The sequence below is a fragment of the Bombina bombina genome, unplaced genomic scaffold (genome assembly GCF_027579735.1).
Source record: "Bombina bombina isolate aBomBom1 unplaced genomic scaffold, aBomBom1.pri scaffold_582, whole genome shotgun sequence".
NCBI classification, from domain to species: domain Eukaryota; kingdom Metazoa; phylum Chordata; class Amphibia; order Anura; family Bombinatoridae; genus Bombina; species Bombina bombina.
Genome location: NW_026510938.1, coordinates 253,101 through 277,254, shown reverse-complemented (window position 1 = coordinate 277,254; position 24,154 = coordinate 253,101). Strand labels below are relative to the sequence as shown.

The 24,154-nt window shown below is 47.2% G+C and overlaps 1 protein-coding gene across 1 annotated transcript; it reads right to left on the bottom strand.

The window, feature by feature from the left end:
• Positions 1 to 585: 585 nt before the first annotated feature.
• On the bottom strand, positions 586 to 12,411 carry LOC128643538 (triosephosphate isomerase). The gene is made up of 7 exons (XM_053696384.1): positions 12,241 to 12,411; positions 10,141 to 10,264; positions 9,965 to 10,049; positions 9,741 to 9,873; positions 8,936 to 9,021; positions 1,634 to 1,721; positions 586 to 825 (listed from the first exon to the last, which is right to left on the bottom strand). Exons 1-7 carry the CDS (start codon positions 12,350 to 12,352, stop codon positions 707 to 709), a joined length of 747 nt encoding a protein of 248 aa, XP_053552359.1. The 5' UTR covers positions 12,353 to 12,411; the 3' UTR covers positions 586 to 706.
• Positions 12,412 to 24,154: the final 11,743 nt, after the last annotated feature.

Here is a 24,154-nt window from a genome sequence, read left to right as displayed (position 1 = left end):
TTAAAAATTCACACTTAAGGGACATGAAACCCACATTCTTTTATGGTTTAAAAAAAATAGTATTTGACTAAAGTTTCCAATTTACTCGGCAAATAAAGGTGAACAAACCAAATGTTAGGAGATATCTAGACAGGTATAGCATGCACATGTCTGGAGCACTACAACACCGGAAACAGTTTTGCCATCTAGGTCTCTTGCTAATGTGCAACATTGCTGCAAAACTGCAGGCATGCACACTCCTGAACTTAACTTCCTGCTTTTCAACAAAGGATAACAAGATAAAGAAAATTGGAAAATTATTTTAAAAATGCCTGTTTTATCGGAATCGTGAAAGAATCTGTGCGTTTATGCCCCTTAATATGGTTCTTACCATCAGCAAACGTTACACAAATCTGACAAACCTCATTTGCGGCAGCTGCAAAGCCCCCTGTAGGAATAGCAACTACAATATAATTTAACCAATTGTATTCCCCAGACCTCTATTTAATAAAATAGATAACCTGCAGCACTGGGGAAGTCACTAGGCCCCCAGGGTGAGTCTGAGCTTCAGGGGCATCATGCAGGGTAAACAAAGCTACAACAGAATGGTTTCAGATACTTTAATCTATCACAGCTCACAATAACAGTTTGTACAGTATGGGCGACACTGGCAGCATCTCACGCTGCAGAGAAGAATCCAGGGCATACAGAGGGGGGTGGAATGTTGTTAGTGTTTGGCGTTTATGATGTCTATGAACTCTGCTTTCAGTGAAGCACCTCCGACTAGGAAGCCATCAATGTCTGGCTGAGATGCCAACTCTTTGCAGGTTCCTCCAGTGACTGAGCCTGTAAAGAGAGCAAATAAGCCGATCACACAAGGGCCCTGGGCAGTAGGTAGCACAAGCCCACTGATAATGATTTACTAGGAGCAGTAACAGAGGACTAAGGTTTGACCAGGGACACAAAGTTACAGCTAAGGGGGCAAAGTCCATCACAAAGTTACAGAGTGCTGGAACCAACTAGTGCAGCTATAATACAAAACGGCACTCGCATTATGTCCCATCACATCCCAAGTAGCCAAACAGATACGTGAGAGAATATAGCAAAAGCAGATTTATGCCCCAGACTTAGCATGAAACTGCTGTGCAGAACTACAAGAGAATAGTAACTACTCACTGTCATTGCAGCTCATTTAAACAGAACGGATATGAAAAGTGCCAGGCTCTGAAGCTCCGCCTCCTTGCACTGGGTACACCAGAGCTCAAGTAACTGTTTGCATTACTTATTAATGAGGTGTAGTGCGATACAAAGCAGGAGCTGTACATTTGTTTGCTGCATTGTTAGGTTTAGTGCTTTTTGTATAACTAAAAACATGTAAAGCTCACATGATTTATCATACAGCTGTAAGAGTGCAGATGTCAGAAAACCTTAGCTCCAAGATGGTGGCACCAACTACAAGGAGGCGGAGCTTCAGTACCTGGCACCAAGTTAATAAAGAAAAAGGACAATTTGTAAAGAGCTGCAGGAACGGGATGAAGGAAGTTATTAGTTCCTATTCTTTTGTAGCCGTGGCCAGCAGGTTAATGTCCATTTAAGCTCACAGCTCTAGCTACAGCACAAAATCCCTTTAGCCCAGATAGCCAGAAATAGTTACCTCCATAAATTATTCTGGTTGATTTGGCCACCTCCTCAGATACATGCTTTTTTAGCCATTCGCGAAGCTTCAAATGAACCTCTTGAGCCTGAAAAAGAAAATAACTTAAAGCCCACAAAGTAACATGCAGACAGTGTAGTAAGTCCCTCACTGACTGGGTGTATGGGCGTGAGGAAGACAACAACAAACCCACATGCAGACAGTGTAGTAAGTCCCTCACTGACTGGGTGTATGGGCGTGAGGAAGACAACAACAAACCCACATGCAGACAGTGTACCAAGTCCCTCACTGACTGGGTGTATGGGAGTGAGGAAGACAACAACAAACCCACATGCAGACAGCGTAGTAAGTCCCTCACTGACTGGGTGTATGGGAGTGAGGAAGACAACAAACCCACATGCAGACAGCGTAGTAAGTCCCTCACTGACTGGGTGTATGGGCATGAGGAAGACAACAACAAACCCACATGCAGACAGCATAGTAAGTCCCTCACTGACTGGGTGTATGGGAGTGAGGAAGACAACAACAAACCCACATGCAGACAGCATAGTAAGTCCCTCACTGACTGGGTGTATGGGAGTGAGGAAGACAACAACAAACCCACATGCAGACAGCGTAGTAAATCCCTCACTGACTGGGTGTATGGGCGTGAGGTAGACCACAAACCCACATGCAGACAGCTTAGTAAGTTCCTCACTGACTGGGTGTATGGGCGTGAGGTAGATAATAACAAACCCACATGCAGACAGCGTAGTAAGTCCCTCACTGACTGGGTGTATGGGCGTGAGGTAGACCACAAACCCACATGCAGACAGCTTAGTAAGTTCCTCACTGACTGGGTGTATGGGCGTGAGGTAGATAATAACAAACCCACATGCAGACAGCTTAGTAAGTTCCTCACTGACTGGGTGTATGGGCGTGAGGTAGACAATAACAAACCCACATGCAGACAGCGTAGTAAATCCCTCACTGACTGGGTGTATGGGCGTGAGGTAGACAACAACAAACCCACATGCAGACAGTGTAGTAAGTCCCTCACTGACTGGGTGTATGGGCGTGAGGAAGACAACAACAAACCCACATGCAGACAGTGTAGTAAGTCCCTCACTGACTGGGTGTATGGGCGTGAGGAAGACAACAACAAACCCACATGCAGACAGTGTACCAAGTCCCTCACTGACTGGGTGTATGGGAGTGAGGAAGACAACAACAAACCCACATGCAGACAGCGTAGTAAGTCCCTCACTGACTGGGTGTATGGGAGTGAGGAAGACAACAACAAACCCACATGCAGACAGCGTAGTAAGTCCCTCACTGACTGGGTGTATGGGAGTGAGGAAGACAACAAACCCACATGCAGACAGCGTAGTAAGTCCCTCACTGACTGGATGTATGGGCGTGAGGTAGACAACAACAAACCCACATGCAGACAGCGTAGTAAGTCCCTCACTGACTGGGTGTATGGGCATGAGGAAGACAACAACAAACCCACATGCAGACAGCATAGTAAGTCCCTCACTGACTGGGTGTATGGGAGTGAGGAAGACAACAACAAACCCACATGCAGACAGCGTAGTAAATCCCTCACTGACTGGGTGTATGGGCGTGAGGTAGACCACAACAAACCCACATGCAGACAGCATAGTAAGTCCCTCACTGACTGGGTGTATGGGAGTGAGGAAGACAACAAACCCACATGCAGACAGCGTAGTAAATCCCTCACTGACTGGGTGTATGGGCGTGAGGTAGATAATAACAAACCCACATGCAGACAGCGTAGTAAGTCCCTCACTGACTGGGTGTATGGGCGTGAGGTAGACCACAAACCCACATGCAGACAGCTTAGTAAGTTCCTCACTGACTGGGTGTATGGGCGTGAGGTAGACCACAAACCCACATGCAGACAGCTTAGTAAGTTCCTCACTGACTGGGTGTATGGGCGTGAGGTAGACAATAACAAACCCACATGCAGACAGCGTAGTAAATCCCTCACTGACTGGGTGTATGGGCGTGAGGTAGATAATAACAAACCCACATGCAGACAGCGTAGTAAGTCCCTCACTGACTGGGTGTATGGGCGTGAGGTAGACCACAAACCCACATGCAGACAGCTTAGTAAGTTCCTCACTGACTGGGTGTATGGGCGTGAGGTAGACCACAAACCCACATGCAGACAGCGTAGTAAGTCCCTCACTGACTGGGTGTATGGGCGTGAGGTAGACAACAAACCACACACACCCACATGCAGACAGCGTAGTAAGTCCCTCACTGACTGGGTGTATGGGCGTGAGGTAGACCACAAACCCACATGCAGACAGCGTAGTAAGTCCCTCACTGACTGGGTGTATGGGCGTGAGGTAGACAACAAACCACACAAACCCACATGCAGACAGCGTAGTAAGTCCCTCACTGACTGGGTGTATGGGCGTGAGGTAGACCACAAACCCACATGCAGACAGCTTAGTAAGTCCCTCACTGACTGGGTGTATGGGCGTGAGGTAGACCACAAACCCACATGCAGACAGCGTAGTAAGTCCCTCACTGACTGGGTGTATGGGCGTGAGGTAGACAACAAACCACACAAACCCACATGCAGACAGCGTAGTAAGTCCCTCACTGACTGGGTGTATGGGCGTGAGGTAGACAACAAACCCACATGCAGACAGCGTAGCAAGTTCCTCACTGACTGGGTGTATGGGCGTGAGGTAGACAACAAACCCACATGCAGACAGCGTAGCAAGTTCCTCACTGACTGGGTGTATGGGCGTGAGGAAGACCACAAACCCACATGCAGACAGCGTAGTAAGTTCCTCACTGACTGGGTGTATGGGCGTGAGGTAGACAACAAACCCACATGCAGACAGCGTAGTAAGTCCCTCACTGACTGGGTGTATGGGAGTGAGGAAGACAACAAACCCACATGCAGACAGCGTAGTAAGTTCCTCACTGACTGGGTGTATGGGCGTGAGGTAGACAACAAACCCACATGCAGACAGCGTAGCAAGTTCCTCACTGACTGGGTGTATGGGCGTGAGGTAGACCACAAACCCACATGCAGACAGCGTAGTAAGTCCCTCACTGACTGGGTGTATGGGAGTGAGGAAGACAACAAACCCACATGCAGACAGCGTAGTAAGTTCCTCACTGACTGGGTGTATGGGCGTGAGGTAGACAACAAACCCACATGCAGACAGCGTAGCAAGTTCCTCACTGACTGGGTGTATGGGCGTGAGGTAGACCACAAACCCACATGCAGACAGCGTAGTAAGTCCCTCACTGACTGGGTGTATGGGCGTGAGGTAGACAACAAACCACACAAACCCACATGCAGACAGCGTAGTAAGTGCCTCACTGACTGGGTGTATGGGAGTGAGGTAGACAACAAACCGACATGCAGACAGCGTAGTAAGTCCCTCACTGACTGGGTGTATGGGCGTGAGGTAGACAACAAACCCACATGCAGACAGCGTAGTAAGTCCCTCACTGACTGGGTGTATGGGAGTGAGGAAGACAACAAACCCACATGCAGACAGCATAGTAAGTCCCTCACTGACTGGGTGTATGGGAGTGGGGAAAACAACAACAAACCCACATGCAGACAGCTTAGTAAGTTCCTCACTGACTGGGTGTATGGGCGTGAGGTAGATAATAACAAACCCACATGCAGACAGCGTAGCAAGTCCCTCACTGACTGGGTGTATGGGCGTGAGGTAGATAATAACAAACCGACATGCAGACAGCGTAGTAAGTTCCTCACTGACTGGGTGTATGGGCGTGAGGTAGACAACAAACCCACATGCAGACAGCGTAGTAAGTCCCTCACTGACTGGGTGTATGGGCGTGAGGTAGACCACAAACCCACATGCAGACAGCGTAGTAAGTCCCTCACTGACTGGGTGTATGGGCGTGAGGTAGACAACAAACCCACATGCAGACAGCGTAGTAAGTCCCTCACTGACTGGGTGTATGGGAGTGAGGAAGACAACAAACCCACATGCAGACAGCGTAGTAAGTCCCTCACTGACTGGGTGTATGGGCGTGAGGTAGACCACAAACCCACATGCAGACAGTGTAGTAAGTCCCTCACTGACTGGGTGTATGGGCGTGAGGTAGACCACAACAAACCCACATGCAGACAGCGTAGTAAGTCCCTCACTGACTGGGTGTATGGGAGTGAGGAAGACAACAAACCCACATGCAGACAGCGTAGTAAGTCCCTCACTGACTGGGTGTATGGGCGTGAGGTAGACCACAAACCCACATGCAGACAGCGTAGTAAGTCCCTCACTGACTGGGTGTATGGGAGTGAGGAAGACAACAAACCACACAAACCCACATGCAGACAGCGTAGTAAGTCCCTCACTGACTGGGTGTATGGGAGTGAGGAAGACAACAAACCCACATGCAGACAGCGTAGTAAGTCCCTCACTGACTGGGTGTATGGGCGTGAGGTAGACAACAACAAACCCACATGCAGACAGCGTAGTAAGTCCCTCACTGACTGGGTGTATGGGAGTGAGGAAGACAACAAACCCACATGCAGACAGCGTAGTAAGTCCCTCACTGACTGGGTGTATGGGCGTGAGGAAGACAACAAACCCACATGCAGACAGCGTAGTAAGTCCCTCACTGACTGGGTGTATGGGCGTGAGGAAGACAACAAACCCACATGCAGACAGCGTAGTAAGTCCCTCACTGACTGGGTGTATGGGCGTGAGGTAGACCACAAACCCACATGCAGACAGCGTAGTAAGTCCCTCACTGACTGGGTGTATGGGCGTGAGGTAGACCACAAACCCACATGCAGACAGCGTAGTAAGTTCCTCACTGACTGGGTGTATGGGCGTGAGGTAGACCACAAACCCACATGCAGACAGCGTAGTAAGTCCCTCACTGACTGGGTGTATGGGCGTGAGGTAGACCACAAACCCACATGCAGACAGCGTAGTAAGTCCCTCACTGACTGGGTGTATGGGCGTGAGGGCTGTGGCTTAATAGTGAACACAACTGCACTCTTCAAATAAAGTTACTGTATCCAAAAGCAGCAAGAGACAATATGATTAAAAGGGACACAAAACAATATTTTTCAGGCTTCAGATAGAAGTAAATTGGAAAGTTAATTAAAATTGTTTTATTATCAAATTGGCTTCATTCACTTTATATCCTTTGCTGCAGGAACAGCAATGCACTATTGAGTTAGTTAAGCACATCTAGCCAGCCAATCACAAACAAATGTGTTAAGGCACCAAAAACCAGCTAGCTCCCACTAGTGTAAGATATGTATGTATTTTTCAACTATGGATATCAAAAGAACAAAGTGCATTTGAAAATTAGTGAATTTAAAAAAGGGACAGTCTAGTCCCAAATAAACTGATTCAGATAGGGCATGTCATTTTAGACAACTTACCAATTTACTTTAGCTTTATTTTCTTGTTATTCTTGGGTGAAAGCAAAACCTAAGGTTCATATGCCGATTTTAGACCTTAAAGGCCGCCTCTTATTTGAATACAGTTTTCACCACTAGAGGGTGTTAGTTCATGTGTGTCAGATAACACTGCTCACGTACGTGTAGTTACCTAGGAGTCAGCACTGATTGCCCCCTTATTTCAGTTCTTTTAACAATCTTGCATTTTAGCCGGTTTGCATAAGCTTAGATTCAAGGTAATCAGAGGTAGAACATAATTGTGGTTGTGCAAAACTAGGGAATGGGTAATTAAGGGATTATCTACCTTTTAAAGAAATAAAAATGCTGGTGTAGACTGTACCTTTAACTGTATTAAAAACAGGCTCTGAAAAACATTTTAATTCTGCCTTTCCCATTCATTTATGGCTTTTCGAAAAATAAATCTAATGCCTTTTTACCCCCTCCCATCCAATTAAGAGTGCTACTGTGTTTTCATTTATATTCCCATAGTTAAGCGTACATCTATTTATATTCCCATAGTTAAGCGTGCATCTATTTATATTCCCATAGTTAAGCTTCGGAGCAGAGTGTGCATCTATTTATATTCCCATAGTTAAGCGTACATCTATTTATATTCCCATAGTTAAGCTTCGGAGCAGAGTGTACATCTATTTATATTCCCATAGTTAAGCGTACATCTATTTATATTCCCATAGTTAAGCGTACATCTATTTATATTCCCATAGTTAAGCGTACATCTATATTCCCATAGTTAAGCGTACATCTATATTCCCATAGTTAAGCGTACATCTATATTCCCATAGTTAAGCGTACATCTATATTCCCATAGTTAAGCGTACATCTATTTATATTCCCATAGTTAAGCGTACATCTATTTATATTCCCATAGTTAAGCGTACATCTATTTATATTCCCATAGTTAAGCGTACATCTATTTATATTCCCATAGTTAAGCTTCGGAGCAGAGTGTGCATCTATTTATATTCCCATAGTTAAGCGTACATCTATTTATATTCCCATAGTTAAGCGTACATCTATTTATATTCCCATAGTTAAGCGTACATCTATTTATATTCCCATAGTTAAGCTTCGGAGCAGAGTGTGCATCTATTTATATTCCCATAGTTAAGCGTACATCTATATTCCCATAGTTAAGCGTACATCTATATTCCCATAGTTAAGCGTACATCTATATTCCCATAGTTAAGCGTACATCTATATTCCCATAGTTAAGCGTACATCTATATTCCCATAGTTAAGCGTACATCTATATTCCCATAGTTAAGCGTACATCTATATTCCCATAGTTAAGCGTACATCTATATTCCCATAGTTAAGCGTACATCTATCTATATTCCCATAGTTAAGCGTACATCTATCTATATTCCCATAGTTAAGCGTACATCTATCTATATTCCCATAGTTAAGCGTACATCTATCTATATTCCCATAGTTAAGCGTACATCTATCTATATTCCCATAGTTAAGCGTACATCTATCTATATTCCCATAGTTAAGCGTACATCTATTTATATTCCCATAGTTAAGCGTACATCTATTTATATTCCCATAGTTAAGCGTACATCTATTTATATTCCCATAGTTAAGCGTACATCTATTTATATTCCCATAGTTAAGCGTACATCTATTTATATTCCCATAGTTAAGCGTACATCTATTTATATTCCCATAGTTAAGCTTCGGAGCAGAGTGTGCATCTATTTATATTCATAGTTGAGCTTTGGAGCAGAGCGTGCATCTATTTATATTAGTTAAGCTTTGGAGCAGAGGGTGCATCTATTTATATTCCAATAGTTGAGCTTTGGAGCAGAGCGTGCATCTATTTATATTCACAAACTGGTGCTGGGTGAACTTACCTGCTGAGGTGTGGCAGTTTTGCCTGTTCCAATGGCCCAGACTGGTTCATAGGCCAATACAACATGACTCCAGTCCTTAACGTTATCTGTGGGAAGGAGCAGACATATCACAACACTAAGGAACCTCTAGAGAGACATACTGCACCTCCCTTAGAACGCAGCAGCGCACGTTATATAGAAAGGATTAATGTATAGCCGTGACATCACAACACTAAGGAACCTCTAGGAGAGACATACTGCATCTCCCTTAGAACGCAGCAGCGCACGTTATATAGAAAGGATTAATGTATAGTCGTGACATCACAGCATAAAAGCCTGAAGAATCCCAGAACATTAAGGACAGTCAACGCAAACAGTTATTGTTTAAAAAGAGACAATCCCTGTATTATCCATTCCCCAGTTGTGCATAACTGACACGTTATATTAATACACTTTTTACCTATGATTACCTTGTATTTAAGCATCTTCTGACAGCCCCATGATCACATGACTTGCATTTAAGCAAATTAGTATTGTGTTACAATCCACGGGCGAGAGCTCAATGTTATCTATATGGCTCACATGAACTAGCACGCCCCTGTTGTGAAAAGCTAATAATAAACGTGATCAAGGGGCTGTCTTTAGTGACTTAGAAACAGAAATTTAGAGGCTTAAAGGTTATAAAGTATATTAATGTTTTTGTGCAAAGCTGGGGAATGGGTAGTAAAGGAGTTATCTATCTTTTTAAACAATAACTTTGTCGACTGCCCTGAGCACTGAACTTGCAGGAATGATGGGGTGTTTAAGTACCAAGGCAACAACTCACCTGCAATGGCCTTTGTCTGCTCAAACACCACCTTCTCAGTGATACCGGCCTCCCGCTGGTCCAGCTTCTCCCCAATACACGCAATGACACCTAGCCCCTCAGACAGAGCGTGAGCAACCTTCTGACCAGTCAGCTGAGGAGATAATGCAACTGAAAGTCATACAGGGTGACACTAGACAGGTGAACATCTATGGTGTAAGGAGAGTCACTGTATATAGCCTCACCTCATCTGACTCCCCAAACACATGGCGCCTTTCAGAGTGCCCCAGGATCACCCATGTGGCGCCACAATCCTTGATCATTGCTGGGCTGCAAGTATACATAAAAAAAACACACAAGTTGTACTGATTGCACATCGTACAGTTCTGCACATACTGGCACTGTGCCAAGCCATATATACCTGATCTCGCCTGTGAACGCGCCCTTTGCCACTTTGTAACAGTTCTGTGCAGATACTGCAAATTTTGCATCCAACTTCTGGCGTGCAAAGTCCAGATATATAGAGGGGGCTGCACAGACCACATCTGGGGAGATTAATAAAAAAAAAAAATAGTGAAATCCCAATAGCAAACTATTTCTGCACATGGCAAAATTGTTCCTATTTTTAGAAAATCAATTTATTTTAAACTCATTCTAAAGGTCACAAGTCATAACCTTCACACAGCCAAGAAGAGCCCACAGAAAGGTTGTTTCTATATTTAGAGCCCCACTGTGATTGAGACACTATCCTCCGATAAAGGTCACTTGATAGACTGCCCTCCACCTGTGCCCACCACTTCAGGGGGTGTGAACAGGGACAACATGCCCATGGGACTAGCACTGCAGTGTACGTGTGCCTGAGCACAGAATGCATGCAATGCATTCTGGGACTTTGAGTTCTGATTCATTCTGCAAGGGACACTGGAAGTTGTGGGCACAGGCAGAAGGTATTGGCACAGCAGAGACATTAAGACGGAACTAAATCAGGCTTCCTCTTAACCCCCCCTGCCCATCCCCCACACTGACCCATGCCCATCAACTAATTCTAGAAGGATTCTGGGCACTGCTGTACCTACAAGTCTTAAAGCTGCCAGTTGCCCTAAACATGCAGGCGTGTGTATTATCTACATGCCCAAATGCTGTACATAAAGCAGAGTGTGGCAGAGGGGAAGACATAAGATAATGCCTAACTGTACCCCCTGGGGGTGTTATAGGGAGATATGGGGACATGAGACTGAGGCAGTGATTAGGAATCATGCTCAAACACTAAGCAAAGAGTGGGTGACACGGAGCAACATTTTGGTGGGCAGAAGCGAGTTGTGGGGTGAATGACTGAAGTGTGTTTTGGGGTGCATAAAGCTGTCTACAAAGCTAAATAAGGCTTCAATAACCCAGGTCACACCAGCTCCCCACCTCTGCTCCTATGACACCCCCCCCCCCCCCATTAGCCCAGGTCACACCTGCTCCCCTATTAATATAACTCCCTACAAACAAACACCCCGGGTCACCCCCTCCCTACAGACAAACACCCCGGGTCACCCCCTCCCTACAGACAAACACCCCGGGTCACCCCCTCCCTACAGACAAACACCCCGGGTCACCCCCTCCCTACAGACAAACACCCCGGGTCACCCCCTCCCTACAGACAAACACCCCGGGTCACCCCCTCCCTACAGACAAACACCCCGGGTCACCCCCTCCCTACAGACAAACACCCCGGGTCACCCCTCCCTACAGATAACACCCCGGGTCACCCCCTCCCTACAGATAACACCCCGGGTCACCCCCTCCCTACAGACAAACACCCCGGGTCACCCCCTCCCTACAGACAAACACCCCGGGTCACACCTCCCTACAGATAACACCCCGGGTCACCACCTCCCTACAGATAACACCCCGGGTCACACCTCCCTACAGATAACACCCCGGGTCACACCTCCCTACAGATAACACCCCGGGTCACACCTCCCTACAGATAACACCCCGGGTCACACCTCCCTACAGATAACACCCCGGGTCACACCTCCCTACAGATAACACCCCGGGTCACACCTCCCTACAGATAACACCCCGGGTCACACCTCCCTACAGATAACACCCCGGGTCACCCCCTCCCTACAGATAACTCCCCGGGTCACACCTCCCTACAGATAACACCCCGGGTCACACCTCCCTACAGATAACACCCCGGGTCACACCTCCCTACAGATAACACCCCGGGTCACACCTCCCTACAGATAACACCCCGGGTCACACCTCCCTACAGACAAACACCCCGGGTCACACCTCCCTACAGATAACACCCCGGGTCACCCCCTCCCTACAGATAACTCCCCGGGTCACACCTCCCTACAGATAACACCCCGGGTCACACCTCCCTACAGATAACACCCCGGGTCACACCTCCCTACAGACAAACACCCCGGGTCACACCTCCCTACAGATAACACCCCGGGTCACCCCCTCCCTACAGATAACTCCCCGGGTCACACCTCCCTACAGATAACACCCCGGGTCACACCTGTGTCGGCGCTCACGTTGCCCCCGTTCAGGGCGGATATCAGCTCCCCCAGAGACTTCTTGTCCCCGTTCATCTTCCAGTTACCCCCAACAAAGAACTTGCGTGCGGCCATGGTTAGCGGGAGTGAGAGGCGCGTGTCCGTGAGCTGTGCGAGATGCAAAGTGACAGCTATGAGCGCGTGTACAGCCCTATATATAGCTATGCACAGGACACGCCCACTTCTGCGCGTCACAACATCCGCACACCCACAGTCCCCCGCGCCATTTTTGCTGTGGGCACCTGCCAGGTTGTCGGGGGGTGGGGCTATAAATGTATGTGGCTCACCTTCCCCATTATTCTGCGGCTGAAATCACGTGACACCCAGATAATCACTCCTTGTACTGTGCTGATCAGTTCCAGGCCTGTGATGGCGGTTACAAGATGTCATGGTCTGGGGTCTCACAAAGGAATATACCTGACTAGGGTTACAGGACAATAGGTCTCACATAGGAATATACCTGACTAGGGTTACAGGACAATAAGTCTCACATAGGAATATACCTGACTAGGGTTACAGGGCAATAGGTCTGGGGTCTCACATAGGAATATACCTGACTAGGGTTAGAGGGCAATAGGTCTGGGGTCTCACATAGGAATATACCTGACTAGGGTTACAGTGCAATAGGTCTCACATAGGAATATACCTGACTAGGGTTACAGGACGATAGGTCTGGGGTCTCACATAGGAATATACCTGACTAGGGTTACAGGACAATAGGTCTGGGGTCTCACATAGGAATATACCTGACTAGGGTTACAGGGCAATAGGTCTGGGGTCTCACAAAGGAATATACCTGACTAGGGTTACAGGACGATAGGTCTGGGGTCTCACATAGGAATATACCTGACTAGGGTTACAGGATGTTATGGTCTGGGGTCTCACATAGGAATATACCTGACTAGAGTTACAGGGCAATAGGTCTGGGGTCTCACATAGGAATATACCTGACTAGGGTTACAGGGTGTTATGGTCTGGGGTCTCACATAGGAATATACCTGACTAGGGTTACAGGACAATAGGTCTGGGGTCTCACATAGGAATATACCTGACTAGGGTTACAGTGCAATAGGTCTGGGGTCTCACATAGGAATATACCTGACTAGGGTTACAGGGTGTTATGGTCTGGGGTCTCACATAGGAATATACCTGACTAGGGTTACAGTGCAATAGGTCTCACATAGGAATATACCTGACTAGGGTTACAGTGCATTAGGTCTGGGGTCTCACATAGGAATATACCTGACTAGGGTTACAGGATGTTATGGTCTGGGGTCTCACATAGGAATATACCTGACTAGGGTTACAGGACAATAGGTCTGGGGTCTCACATAGGAATATACCTGACTAGGGTTACAGGACGATAGGTCTGGGGTCTCACATAGGAATATACCTGACTAGGGTTACAGGGCAATAGGTCTGGGGTCTCACATAGGAATATACCTGACTAGGGTTACAGGATGTTATGGTCTGGGGTCTCACATAGGAATATACCTGACTAGGGTTACAGGATGTTATGGTCTGGGGTCTCACATAGGAATATACCTGACTAGGGTTACAGGACAATAGGTCTGGGGTCTTACATAGGAATATACCTGACTAGGGTTACAGTGCATTAGGTCTGGGGTCTCACATAGGAATATACCTGACTAGGGTTACAGGACAATAGGTCTGGGGTCTCACATAGGAATATACCTGACTTGGGTTAGAGGACAATAGGTCTGGGGTCTCACATAGGAATATACCTGACTAGGGTTACAGGACAATAGGTCTGGGGTCTCACATAGGAATATACCTGACTAGGGTTACAGTACAATAGGTCTGGGGTCTCACATAGGAATATACCTGACTAGGGTTACAGGATGTTATGGTCTGGGGTCTCACATAGGAATATACCTGACTAGGGTTACAGGATGTTATGGTCTGGGGTCTCACATAGGAATATACCTGACTAGGGTTACAGGACGATAGGTCTGGGGTCTCACATAGGAATATACCTGACTAGGGTTACAGGACGATAGGTCTGGGGTCTCACATAGGAATATACCTGACTAGGGTTACAGGGCAATAGGTCTGGGGTCTCACATAGGAATATACCTGACTAGGGTTACAGGATGTTATGGTCTGGGGTCTCACATAGGAATATACCTGACTAGGGTTACAGGATGTTATGGTCTGGGGTCTCACATAGGAATATACCTGACTAGGGTTACAGGACAATAGGTCTGGGGTCTTACATAGGAATATACCTGACTAGGGTTACAGGACAATAGGTCTGGGGTCTCACATAGGAATATACCTGTTACGGTTGCCTCCAGGCTGGCTGGAAGTTGGACCGTAGAAAAGGATGCTCCTAGCGCTCACCAAAGGAGCAGCAGCACCGTGGACACTATAACTGCTGCGTAGCCACCATCAGTAATGCAGACTATATGAACCACTGCTGCTGGGCTGGTATCTCGCCGTCTGCTCTGCGCCCTGGACCTACGACCAGGCTCCAGTAGGCGAACCTCTTGCTTCTGTAGCAATCCCTGTAGCTAAGGGAGTATGAAAAACATAGCAATCCCTGTAGTGATTATAAGCTGTCCCCTACAAACATGAGTCAAAGCTGCAAGTTAGAGGGTCAAAAATAGGTCTGATGTGCTGGAGCACACAGCCTCCTTTTTATTGAGGTTACATGCAAACAGGACACTCTCAGGGGGAGGCATAAAATCCCCCATCACACATTTGATATTAGATAGAGAGACACTCCCTTTGACAGGCCACAACATTTACTTCAGCAGATAACATTACACACAATAAAACAATGCAGTCCACCTTATCAATACTAGTCTGATTAGACAATGGGAAAGTTGATCACTAAACCTAATTAGAGCTAATCCCAGCAGACTTGTATGTAGAATAGGTTTCTTGAAGCTGAACAAAATTTAACTCTTAATGGCACACAATGAAACTGAACCAAGTGGGAGAAAGCCAGGGACAAGTCATTTCACAGGTCTGGGGACATAGTCTTAAAGGGGGCATTGTTCACCAGAGTCACAATATGTCCCCAGACGTTTCCCAAAGGGCCACACACACCCAACAAAAGTCAATATACTCTCAGGGGCACAATCTTCCAGGGGCCATAGTCATGAGGAAGGAGGCTGGCAAATAGGCTTCTCCAAAATCCAGGGAAGCAGGGCAACCTTCCATTTAAAGGGCCAGTCACAAATAGCAGTTTGTAACATATCTCCCCTTTTGGAGGGAGACTAACAAGGCACCTGACCTTCTGTCGGTCAGTGCCTAAGTTAGTCTCGCAACCCACCCACAAATAAACACTAGCAGCAAAGCAGCCCCCCCACAACAAGTAGCACTGGCCTGTAGGTTCCAGGTTATAGGATGAAAGTGTAGCATCCTCTGCCTTCCTGGCGCAGCTGTGCAAATAGCTGATGGTACTTGGGGGGCAGAAGCCAGCGGCACTCTGCCCTGGTGCCAGCGCTTCTGCTGGGGTGAGGGGTTTGCAGGCCAGTCCTGTAACAAGGGGGTCTGTAGGGCAGAGGCCAGCAGCGCTCTGTTCTGATGCCAGCTCTTCTGCTGGGGGAATTGGGGCATAGTCCTGCCCGGTGGCAAAGGGAACGTGGGGGTCAGTGGGGGTTAACATCTCCACTGTTAACCCTGGGCCCAAGTTAGGAGTTAGCTGGGGAGGGGGAGATTGGCTTACCTCCTCCTCCTGATACTCCGGTGGCCGTTGGGAAGGGAGGTCGATGCTCTCCGCTTCCTGTGGAACATGCTGCGGCTGGGGAGAGAGACCGGTTGTCTCCTCTCCCTGGAAGGCACACTCCGGCTGGGGAGGGAGGTCGATGCTCTCCCCTCCCTGTAGCTGGGTCTGTCGCTGGGGATCTGGGCCACCTGCCCAGCATCCCTGTAGGGCCGGTAGAGAGACTGCGGTCCCATCTCCACCTGCCTGCTGGGGGTCCTCCCAGGACCAGTCTATGAGGCCTGCTGCCTCTGGTATCTCTGGCTGGGGAAGGGGACTGGTTGTCTCTTCCCTCTGCACAGTATACTGCCGCTGGGGAGGGAGGTCGCTGCTCTCCTCTCCCTGTAACTCTGGCTGCCGCTGGGAAGGGAGGTCGTTGCTCTCCGCTCCCTGTGACTCACTTTCTCGCTGGAGACCAGGTGTCCAGACCCTCAAACTCCACAGTTGGCGCTCAAAGGCTCGTGCCGCTTTGTTCTCCGTATCCAATTCCCGGATGATGCGACTGACTACCTCCTGTGCAGGGTCTGGACCATATCGGACTAGCCGCCTCTTTACCTCTGGAACGAAATCCGCGCCCTCATAGCGACGGATCAGGTTGAGGTGCTCTTCACAGGGTTCTGAATAGTGTCTTGTCAGCTCCATGCTGCTGTAGGTAGGGACGCTGCGCAGTGGCTAGCGTTGCCCTCAATAACTCTCCTACGATACCAGTGCTGTTGTGGTGCTGCTCCTTGCGCTAGGACGCCAATCCCACCGCTGCCGCCAAATGTTACGGTTGCCTCCAGGCTGGCTGGAAGTTGGACCGTAGAAAAGGATGCTCCTAGCGCTCACCAAAGGAGCAGCAGCACCGTGGACACTATAACTGCTGCGTAGCCACCATCAGTAATGCAGACTATATGAACCACTGCTGCTGGGCTGGTATCTCGCCGTCTGCTCTGCGCCCTGGACCTACGACCAGGCTCCAGTAGGCGAACCTCTTGCTTCTGTAGCAATCCCTGTAGCTAAGGGAGTATGAAAAACATAGCAATCCCTGTAGTGATTATAAGCTGTCCCCTACAAACATGAGTCAAAGCTGCAAGTTAGAGGGTCAAAAATAGGTCTGATGTGCTGGAGCACACAGCCTCCTTTTTATTGAGGTTACATGCAAACAGGACACTCTCAGGGGGAGGCATAAAATCCCCCATCACACATTTGATATTAGATAGAGAGACACTCCCTTTGACAGGCCACAACATTTACTTCAGCAGATAACATTACACACAATAAAACAATGCAGTCCACCTTATCAATACTAGTCTGATTAGACAATGGGAAAGTTGATCACTAAACCTAATTAGAGCTAATCCCAGCAGACTTGTATGTAGAATAGGTTTCTTGAAGCTGAACAAAATTTAACTCTTAATGGCACACAATGAAACTGAACCAAGTGGGAGAAAGCCAGGGACAAGTCATTTCACAGGTCTGGGGACATAGTCTTAAAGGGGGCATTGTTCACCAGAGTCACAATATGTCCCCAGACGTTTCCCAAAGGGCCACACACACCCAACAAAAGTCAATATACTCTCAGGGGCACAATCTTCCAGGGGCCATAGTCATGAGGAAGGAGGCTGGCAAATAGGCTTCTCCAAAATCCAGGGAAGCAGGGCAACCTTCCATTTAAAGGGCCAGTCACAAATAGCAGTTTGTAACAATACCTGACTAGGGTTACAGGACAATAGGTCTGGGGTCTCACATAGGATTATACCTGACTAGGGTTACAGGACAATAGGTCTGGGGTCTCACATAGGAATATACCTGACTAGAGTTACAGGGCAATAGGTCTGGGGTCTCACATAGGAATATACCTGACTAGGGTTACAGGGCAATAAGTCTGGGGTCTCACATAGGAATATACCTGACTAGGGTTACAGGGCAATAGGTCTGGGGTCTCACATAGGAATATACCTGACTAGGGTTACAGGATGTTATGGTCTGGGGTCTCACATAGGAATATACCTGACTAGGGTTACAGTGCAATAGGTCTCACATAGGAATATACCTGACTAGAGTTACAGTGCAATAGGTCTCACATAGGATTATACCTGACTAGGGTTACAGTGCAATAGGTCTCACATAGGAATATACCTGACTAGGGTTACAGGACAATAGGTCTGGGGTCTCACATAGGAATATACCTGACTAGGGTTACAGGACAATAGGTCTGGGGTCTCACATAGGAATATACCTGACTAGGGTTACAGTGCAATAGGTCTGGGGTCTCACATAGGAATATACCTGACTAGGGTTACAGGACAATAGGTCTGGGGTCTCACATAGGAATATACCTGACTAGGGTTACAGTGCAATAGGTCTGGGGTCTCACATAGGAATATACCTGACTAGGGTTACAGGACAATAGGTCTGGGGTCTCACAAAGGAATATACCTGACTAGGGTTACAGTGCAATAGGTCTGGGGTCTCACATAGGAATATACCTGACTAGGGTTACAGTGCAATAGGTCTCACATAGGAATATACCTGACTAGGGTTACAGTGCAATAGGTCTCACATAGGAATATACCTGACTAGGGTTACAGTGCAATAGGTCTGGGGTCTCACATAGGAATATACCTGACTAGGGTTACAGGACAATAAGTCTGGGGTCTCACATAGGATTATACCTGACTAGGGTTACAGGACAATAGGTCTGGGGTCTCACATAGGAATATACCTGACTAGGGTTACAGGGCAATAGGTCTGGGGTCTCACATAGGAATATACCTGACTAGGGTTACAGTGCAATAGGTCCGGGGTCTCACATAGGAATATACCTGACTAGGGTTACAGTGCAATAGGTCTGGGGTCTCACATAGGAATATACCTGACTAGGGTTACAGTGCAATAGGTCTGGGGTCTCACATAGGAATATACCTGACTAGGGTTACAGTGCAATAGGTCCGGGGTCTCACATAGGAATATACCTGACTAGGGTTACAGTGCAATAGGTCTGGGGTCTCACATAGGAATATACCTGACTAGAGTTACAGGGCAATAGGTCTGGGGTCTCACATAGGAATATACCTGACTAGGGTTACAGGACAATAGGTCTGGGGTCTCACATAGGAATATACCTGACTAGGGTTACAGTGCAATAGGTCCGGGGTCTCACATAGGAATATACCTGACTAGGGTTACAGTGCAATAGGTCTGGGGTCTCACATAGGAATATACCTGACTAGGGTTACAGGACAATAGGTCCGGGGTCTCACATAGGAATATACCTGACTAGGGTTACAGTGCAATAGGTCTGGGGTCTCACATAGGAATATACCTGACTAGGGTTACAGTGCAATAGGTCTCACATAGGAATATACCTGACTAGGGTTACAGTGCAATAGGTCTGGGGTCTCACATAGGAATATACCTGACTAGGGTTACAGGACAATAGGTCTGGGGTCTCACATAGGAATATACCTGACTAGGGTTACAGGACAATAGGTCTGGGGTCTCACATAGGAATATACCTGACTAGGGTTACAGGACAATAGGTCTGGGGTCTCACATAGGAATATACCTGACTAGGGTTACAGTGCAATAGGTCCGGGGTCTCACATAGGAATATACCTGACTAGGGTTACAGGGCAATAGGTCTGGGGTCTCACATAGGAATATACCTGACTAGGGTTACAGGGCAATAGGTCCGGGGTCTCACATAGGAATATACCTGACTAGGGTTACAGGGCAATAGGTCTGGGGTCTCACATAGGAATATACCTGACTAGGGTTACAGGGCAATAGGTCTCACATAGGAATATACCTGACTAGGGTTACAGGGCAATAGGTCTGGGGTCTCACATAGGAATATACCTGACTAGGGTTACAGGGCAATAGGTCTGGGGTCTCACATAGGAATATACCTGACTAGGGTTACAGTGCAATAGGTCTGGGGTCTCACATAGGAATATACCTGACTAGGGTTACAGGGCAATAGGTCTCACATAGGAATATACCTGACTAGGGTTACAGGGCAATAGGTCTGGGGTCTCACATAGGAATATACCTGACTAGGGTTAAAGGACAATAGGTCTGGGGTCTCACATAGGAATATACCTGACTAGGGTTACAGTGCAATAGGTCTCACATAGGAATATACCTGACTAGGGTTACAGTGCAATAGGTCTCACATAGGAATATACCTGACTAGGGTTACAGTGCATTAGGTCTGGGGTCTCACATAGGAATATACCTGACTAGGGTTACAGGATGTTATGGTCTGGGGTCTCACATAGGAATATACCTGACTAGGGTTACAGGACAATAGGTCTGGGGTCTCACATAGGAATATACCTGACTAGGGTTACAGGACAATAGGTCTGGGGTCTCACATAGGAATATACCTGACTAGGGTTAAAGGACAATAGGTCTGGGGTCTCACATAGGAATATACCTGACTAGGGTTACAGTGCATTAGGTCTGGGGTCTCACATAGGAATATACCTGACTAGGGTTACAGGACAATAGGGTTGGGGTCTCACATAGGAATATACCTGACTTGGGTTAGAGGACAATAGGTCTGGGGTCTCACATAGGAATATACCTGACTAGGGTTACAGGACAATAGGTCTGGGGTCTCACATAGGAATATACCTGACTAGGGTTACAGTGCAATAGGTCTGGGGTCTCACATAGGAATATACCTGACTAGGGTTACAGGATGTTATGGTCTGGGGTCTCACATAGGAATATACCTGACTAGGGTTACAGGATGTTATGGTCTGGGGTCTCACATAGGAATATACCTGACTAGGGTTACAGTGCAATAGGTCTGGGGTCTCACATAGGAATATACCTGACTAGGGTTACAGGATGTTATGGTCTGGGGTCTCACATAGGAATATACCTGACTAGGGTTACAGGACGATAGGTCTGGGGTCTCACATAGGAATATACTGACTAGGGTTACAGGGACGATAGGTCTGGGGTCTCACATAGGAATATACCCTGACTAGGGTTACAGGGCATAGGTCTGGGGTCCTCACATAGGAATATACCTGACTAGGGTTACAGGATGTTATGGTCTGGGGTCTCACATAGGAATATACCTGACTAGGGTTACAGGACGATAGGTCTGGGGTCTCACATAGGAATATACCTGACTAGGGTTACAGGACGATAGGTCTGGGGTCTCACATAGGAATATACCTGACTAGGGTTACAGGGCAATAGGTCTGGGGTCTCACATAGGAATATACCTGACTAGGGTTACAGGATGTTATGGTCTGGGTTCTCACATAGGAATATACATGACTAGGGTTACAGGATGTTATGGTCTGGGGTCTCACATAGGAATATACCTGACTAGGGTTACAGGACAATAGGTCTGGGGTCTTACATAGGAATATACCTGACTAGGGTTACAGGACAATAGGTCTGGGGTCTCACATAGGAATATACCTGACTAGGGTTACAGGACAATAGGTCTGGGGTCTCACATAGGATTATACCTGACTAGGGTTACAGGACAATAGGTCTGGGGTCTCACATAGGAATATACCTGACTAGAGTTACAGGGCAATAGGTCTGGGGTCTCACATAGGAATATACCTGACTAGGGTTACAGGGCAATAAGTCTGGGGTCTCACATAGGAATATACCTGACTAGGGTTACAGGGCAATAGGTCTGGGGTCTCACATAGGAATATACCTGACTAGGGTTACAGTGCAATAGGTCTCACATAGGAATATACCTGACTAGAGTTACAGTGCAATAGGTCTCACATAGGAATATACCTGACTAGGGTTACAGTGCAATAGGTCTGGGGTCTCACATAGGAATATACCTGACTAGGGTTACAGTGCAATAGGTCTCACATAGGAATATACCTGACTAGAGTTACAGTGCAATAGGTCTCACATAGGAATATACCTGACTAGGGTTACAGTGCAATAGGTCTGGGGTCTCACATAGGAATATACCTGACTAGGGTTACAGGACAATAGGTCTGGGGTCTCACATAGGAATATACCTGACTAGGGTTACAGTGCAATAGGTCTGGGGTCTCACATAGGAATATACCTGACTAGGGTTACAGGACAATAGGTCTGGGGTCTCACAAAGGAATATACCTGACTAGGGTTACAGTGCAATAGGTCTGGGGTCTCACATAGGAATATACCTGACTAGGGTTACAGTGCAATAGGTCTCACATAGGAATATACCTGACTAGGGTTACAGTGCAATAGGTCATCACATAGGAATATACCTGACTAGGGTTACAGTGCAATAGGTCTGGGGTCTCACATAGGAATATACCTGACTAGGGTTACAGGACAATAAGTCTGGGGTCTCACCATAGGAATATACCTGACTAGAGGTTACAGGGCACATAGGTCTGGGGTCTCACATAGGAATATACCTGACTAGGGGTTACAGGGCAATAGGTCTGGGTCTCACATAGGAATATACCTGACTAGGGTTACAGTGCAATAGGTCCGGGGTCTCACATAGGAATATACCTGACTAGGGTTACAGTGCAATAGGTCTGGGGTCTCACATAGGAATATACCTGACTAGGGTTACAGTGCAATAGGTCTGGGGTCTCACATATGAATATACCTGACTAGGGTTACAGTGCAATAGGTCCGGGGTCCTCACATAGGAAATATACCTGACTAGGGTTACAGTGCAATAGGTCTGGGGTCTCACATAGGAATATACCTGACTAGAGGTTTACAGGGCATAGGTCAGGGGTCTCACATAGGAATATACCTGACTAGGGTTACAGGACAATAGGTCTGGGGTCTCACATAGGAATATACCTGACTAGGGTTTACAGTGCAATAGGTCCGGGGTCTCACATAGGAATATACCTGACTAGGGTTACAGTGCAATAGGTCTGGGGTCTCACATAGGGAATATACCTGACTAGGGTTTACAGGACAATAGGTCCGGGGTCTCTCATAGGAATATACCTGACTAGGGTTACAGTGCAATAGGTCTGGGGTCTCACATAGGAATATACCTGACTAGGGTTACAGTGCAATAGGTCTCACATAGGAATATACCTGACTAGGGTTACAGTGCAATAGGTCTGGGGTCTCACATAGGAATATACCTGACTAGGGTTACAGGACCAATAGGTCTGGGGTCTCACATAGGAATATACCTGACTAGGGTTACAGGACAATAGGTCTGGGGTCTCACATAGGAATATACCTGACTAGGGTTACAGGACAAATAGGTCTGGGGTCTCACATAGGAATATACCTGACTAGGGTTACAGTGCAATAGGTCCGGGTCTCACATAGGAATATACCTGACTAGGGTTACAGGGCAAATAGGTCTGGGGTCTCACATAGGAATATACCTGACTAGGGTTACAGGGCAATAGGTCCGGGGTCTCACATAGGAATATACCTGACTAGGGTTACAGGGGCAATAGGTCTGGGGTTCTCACATAGGAATATACCTGACTAGGGTTACAGGGCAATAGGTCTCACATAGGAATATACCTGACTAGGGTTACAGGGCAATAGGTCTGGGGGTCTCACATAGGAATATACCTGACTAGGGTTACAGGACAATAGGTCTGGGGTCTCACATAGGAATATACCTGACTAGGGTTACAGGACAATAGGTCTGGGGTCTCACATAGGAATATACCTGACTAGGGTTACAGTGCAATAGGTCTCACATAGGAATATACCTGACTAGGGTTACAGTGCATTAGGTCTGGGGTCTCACATAGGAATATACCTGACTAGGGTTACAGGACAATAGGTCTGGGGTCTCACATAGGAATATACCTGACTTGGGTTAGAGGACAATAGGTCTGGGGTCTCACATAGGAATATACCTGACTAGGGTTACAGGGCAATAGGTCTGGGGTCTCACATAGGAATATACCTGACTAGGGTTACAGTGCAATAGGTCTGGGGTCTCACATAGGAATATACCTGACTAGGGTTACAGGATGTTATGGTCTGGGGTCTCACATAGGAATATAACAGACTAGGGTTACAGGACGATAGGTCTGGGGTCTCACATAGGAATATACCTGACTAGGGTTACAGGACGATAGGTCTGGGGTCTCACATAGGAATATACCTGACTAGGGTTACAGGACAATAGGTCTGGGGTCTCACATAGGAATATACCTGACTAGGGT